We start from the raw sequence: 5,215 nt of genomic DNA on the forward strand, positions 1-5,215 counted from the left end.
TGTTGTTGGTATGTGAGGGTAACGCTATAATAGTTTTTCATTACAATTTTTGTTCTTGTGAACGTTTTTTTTCCACCGTCTTAAAACGTTATCTATTTTTATAATTTGTTTACATGAGTCTCATATTTATGCACGAAAGAACGTAACTGCGTATGGGTATAACTGTATACATTAGCTATTACCTGTGAACCTACCGGGTCGTCAGTATTATTTGATTATATAACTAAGTTATGTGAATAGACATGCAATGATTAGCAGCTTATTTAAGACTAACTCTCTCCATTGTCCTTAGGTAGAAATAGTCAACGCATTTTCCAATTATAGGATGCAATGCCTTTAAAACGTATTTTTAATATCTAATAGTATAATAACCATTTCATTCCATCAATTACTTCTTACACCGTTGTATTATCCTTAAGTTATGTTCCTCTATACTGTGCTAATACAGTGAAAGTTTCATCCATTAATTATTTCATACACTGTTGTAACACATTTTATCTTGAATTATCAAGTTATGTCCCTCTATACTGTTCTAACACAGTACATGTTTCACTTCCTTTATTGCTTTCTACATTTTACTAATACATGATTTTTTCCACATCTAAAGCCATATGAAGCTCCATTACATCTTTATATTAGACATACCTGGTTTAATGAAGGCTGACATTAATCGAAACTATCTCCCAGCCAGTGATGGTTTAGGTCTTGTTACGTGATGTTAGCTCTTGTGTTTTCATATTACAGGTTATATCACATTTCATTATTAACTGCTTGCTTTTACGTTGCCATATCCCTATATACATACTTTAAACTTAATCTTCCTTTCTTTCTTTTTTGTTTTAGTTTAAGCGCAAAATTGCAAAATGGGCTGTCTACTCTGTGCCTACGCCACTAATTGAGCCATTGAATTTTTATATTGTAAGCCTTCAAGGTTAACATTACGTAAGCCATCAGTAGGCCAAATTGTGGATGCTTTTGAGAGTATATACGGTGATAAAAACATCGTAAAGTATTATATTTAGATTGCCACCGTGAACTTATTTCTGATGTAATCTGTTTTTGTTATGTTTCTCGTAACGCCATTTCACTCCAGCTAATAGTGGCTGGCGGGCCATCAGAGGGTTACGCCCTCTCTTTGGCCAGAAGATGAAAGAAGATATTGAGCATCAAGGGAACAAGTAATGATTAAGAGATTTAGACGAAACTAACATGGCTGTGAAGAACTGTAAACAGCAGAAACATGGGTATGGCAGCAGGAATCAGAAAACATATATTATGTAGATGAGTGATGGAAGTAATCAGGAGAACAAATGGGCAGTCCGACACTCTGTGCAATGTCACGGATAGATGTGTGGTGGAAGATCAGGGATATGTGCAGCATTATAGTCGGGATGATCTGGCAGCAACGACACATGTAGATTCAGAAGGTAATCATTGGAAGGGAAGAATTTTCGAGGGTAATTCAGAGAATAGGAGAGTATCTCATCAAAGATATGGTTCTGTTATTTAAAGCAGAGTTGAACGAATTAGACACAAAAAGCACGTAAATGTAGGAAAACTCGAGGAAAAGAGATGATAGAGTATAATTCGTGTGTAAGACTTGGAAGACGCAGTTGAAAAGCTAGGCATAGAGCACGACGTTCTAAAATTCTCAAGCGGCGATAAAAGGAAGATGGCGAAAAGGTCCAGGCGACATGATCGTACGCGAGGAAAGAACGGACAACGGCTTTATACGAATATAAAAGGATCTAAGGATTCAAACCCCAGGATAAGCAATGGAGTCAACGCAGTAAACTGGGGCAGGAAGTAACCAAATTTTTCTTTAGGACATCCAGTTAAGATGACCATGAAAAATAACACCAAGACATTTGACGGTATTTGAGAGGGTAATAGGAATGTTCTTAATAATGACACTGAAATGATATGGGTTACGGTACCGGTAAACTTTTTGTCGAGTTTTTGCAGATTGAATTGTAAGCCTCCATTGATAGTTCCAGATGAGAAGAGAAGTAAGAACTTTCTGAAAAACTTTTTTGGGTGTAACCATCGTGGATCAAAGAGCGAGAAAAGATGTGTCCTCGACATATTGTAGGAGATTGACTGAAAGCCGAGTGACAGGCATATCAGTAACAAAAAAGATGTGTAAAAGAGGAGAAATACGGGATCAACAGTACCGATGGAGAATGGACGAGAACGAGTGCTTTCAATGAAAACAGTAGCCTAGTGAACATAGGAAGGACGACAATACAGATGTTGAAATTTGTAGATCAAAACCCTACGCCAAACAAAAACAAAGGCGTGTTCAAATTGAAAAAAAAAGACAATATAACTAGATAGGAAGGTTTGGAAGTGTTGAAATGTTTCATAATTAGACCGGAGCTGAGCAGCAGTAAAGAGACGAGGTCGAACACCCGCCTGTGTAAACGGGAGCAACTGTTGGCCGTCAATAAAATAGTGTAGTCGTTGGAAAAGGATTCATTAAAGAGTCTTGCTGAAGACAAACTGATGGGACGATAGGAAGCGAGGTGAAGAAGCGACTTCGATGATTTTAAGAAAAGGGAAATAGTAGAAAATTTCCAAGCTGTAAATTAAAAGCCAGTGAAATGTGTAGAAGAACGCCAAATAGTAAGAAACCGTACAGGTGAACGGGAAAGAAGGGAATAACTGAGATCTTCCGGACCAGGACCTGAGTGGCGACGGTGACTTAAAGCAAGGTGGACATCAGAATCTGTAATAGATGCACACAGGGGAAAACTCTCAAGAATATGAGCGAATAAAGGTCTGAGAGCTGGTAAAGAGGGGTCAGACATGCGGAGGATTTACGTGTGATCATTAAAGTACGGGGGAGGGGCACAGGAGAATAGGTATTCGACTCAGAATAGATACAAAAGCATTTTACTTCAGAAATGAGGTAGCAAGAGCAGAACCATCAACTGAATTGAATAGGAAAGGGATTGATATTGGCCAGTCAATAAATGAAAATGAAACCAAAACTGAGACGAGGAGGTAAACAGTGACCTGTTGTTTATTTTAAAAAATAATGTAGTTATTTTAGTAATGCAAATAAATAGTGGCTATTTTCTTCTTGATAAATAATTTATTATGAAAAATAAACAAACTGTAATCTTATTATTATCAGCTATTATCATATATATTTTCATTTTACTTTAGATAAATGCACCGGTGGGATATTCACATTTGAGAAGATAACAGGCTACGTTCTTAGGTCAGCAGGTACTCGGGCTATTCCTCTGTCGAATCCTGGAGCTTTGGGAATCACGCTTCAATGTAAAGACTTCTGTCAGAAAGCTGGGCTCAACTGTCCAGCTTTCACCGTCAATTACCGAAACATGCGGTGTGATCAGCTGGACCGCAATTCACAAGGCCGGACGCGGGAGTTGGCACTCCGAACAGCGGAAAATTACTTTGAAAGGTCGTGTCTAAGAGGTTAGTATATAATCAGGTTGAGCCACTCTGTAGGATTTTCCCCTACTTACTTTGTCTTTTGTCTTTTGTATTCTGCTTAGTTTTAAACTGAGTGACCTTTTCTCACTCCAGATAGAAATTAACCCCCACTTTTTAATTCCACTCGAGAAATTACTAAGCCCAATCTCTAGATAATCAACATGAAACTAACATTAGCTATATCATTTTGTTTTCAACAAGTTTTAGTGTTTGGATTTGTTGTAATGAAACACGCTCCATTGGGAGTTTCCATAACAAGTCAAATCATTGGTGAAAAAATTTTCTGAAGGCTAAGGATTAACATCAAATTTTATAAGAGATGTGTCAATTAAATGTTCATAGAACTGGGATAAACGCGTGTTTTTGCAGAGGACGTTTAATTATAAGTAGGCCCAGAAATATAGCAGAACTTCAATAATTATGAATTATGAAATTATGAAAAAATTATACAATAAATATTACAGAAGTTCAGAATATTTTCTATTGGTTTTTATAGTACAAACGTCAATAAAACATAGAACAAGAAGAGTGAAGTCAGACAATATTTATTAGCCACACAACGGCGTAGTTGCCAGCGCACTGTTTTTCTTACAATACTTTCACTTCTAGCAACCACGATTATAACTATAATTTCATCATAGGCCAAGCAGCAATGGCCTGCCAGGGCAAAGCCTGGGCCTTCGAAAGAGTCTTGGGATATGAGATGTCTCCCCACTTGTACGAGAGGTCAATCCCGCTGGTCCAGAGCAGGAGAGATTGTGAAGAATCGTGCTTAAATCAAGTCAGTTTCACGTGTCGGTCTGCCTTCTATAACGAAGAGACTACTGAGTGTAAGCTTTGCAGGGAAGACAGAAGAACCAGACCTACAGACTACAAGCCAAACAACAATATAAAAATCAGCTACCTGGAGAACCAGTGTATTACAGGTTCGTAAACTGAACATTGGTATTTAACTTGTAGTTAAACAAAAGTATTTCAAGATTTATTAAAAAATCTGTTTGCCATATTCAAACTATAATTGATATGAAACTATTTGATATGTTATTTATAAACGTATGTGTTCTCATTGAATGAAAAAACATACAAATATCTGTATTAGTTATAATATATTACTATTATAATATTGAGAACGTTTGGGGAAAATATTCTATAATGATGTCAGTTTATACGCGTTCAATATGTTTCAACTTTCATCAACCAAAGAATCAAAGCCTAAGTTTATACACAGAAAAATTAGGAAATTTTAAACAATTTTGAGCATTTTATTAATGACCAAACTGTAAACGGTTAGAGCTTTCTAAAGGTTTTCCATTAACATGACTTCACTGTTATTTCGTAAGTATAAAAGTTAGAAACAATAATTAAATATGTAGAACCACAGCTGTAAAAATGTGAACTGTATTAGTATGTGTGTGTTGTATGATATTTTATCTTACATGGACAGATGTTATATAAATTATTAATTTCAAGATATTGCAGCTTTACGTATAAACTCTTTGAAAAAAGCGATGTAACTCAGTTTCAGTGGTTATCATTCGAAACCAGTAATTTCATGTATAAATGATATCTCCATGAAGTTAGTGTCATAGCGATTGTTTCAGATATTAAACTCGTATCATTTTGCATTTACATTTTCTTTCATACAACCAGACTTTCTAGATCTTGAACTTTACATTAAAATAATTTCTGTCACACAAATAGCCTTTCTAGATCTTGAACTTTACAATAATTTCTGTCACACAAATAGCCT

General features: G+C 36.0%; 1 protein-coding gene across 1 annotated transcript in view; it reads left to right on the forward strand.

Moving 5' to 3' along the window:
* Nucleotides 1–3,176: 3,176 nt before the first annotated feature.
* LOC106460834 overlaps nt 3,177–5,215 on the forward strand; it is a 35,658-nt gene continuing 33,619 nt past the window's right edge. The window contains exons 1-2 of the mRNA XM_022387635.1: nt 3,177–3,447; nt 4,107–4,391. Of these exons, the coding sequence (XP_022243343.1) occupies nt 3,351–3,447; nt 4,107–4,391 (382 nt within the window). The 5' untranslated portion in view covers nt 3,177–3,350. The remainder of the gene's footprint in view (nt 3,448–4,106; nt 4,392–5,215) is intronic.

Source organism: Limulus polyphemus, unplaced genomic scaffold, assembly GCF_000517525.1.
Source record: "Limulus polyphemus unplaced genomic scaffold, Limulus_polyphemus-2.1.2 Scaffold845, whole genome shotgun sequence".
Taxonomy (NCBI): domain Eukaryota; kingdom Metazoa; phylum Arthropoda; class Merostomata; order Xiphosura; family Limulidae; genus Limulus; species Limulus polyphemus.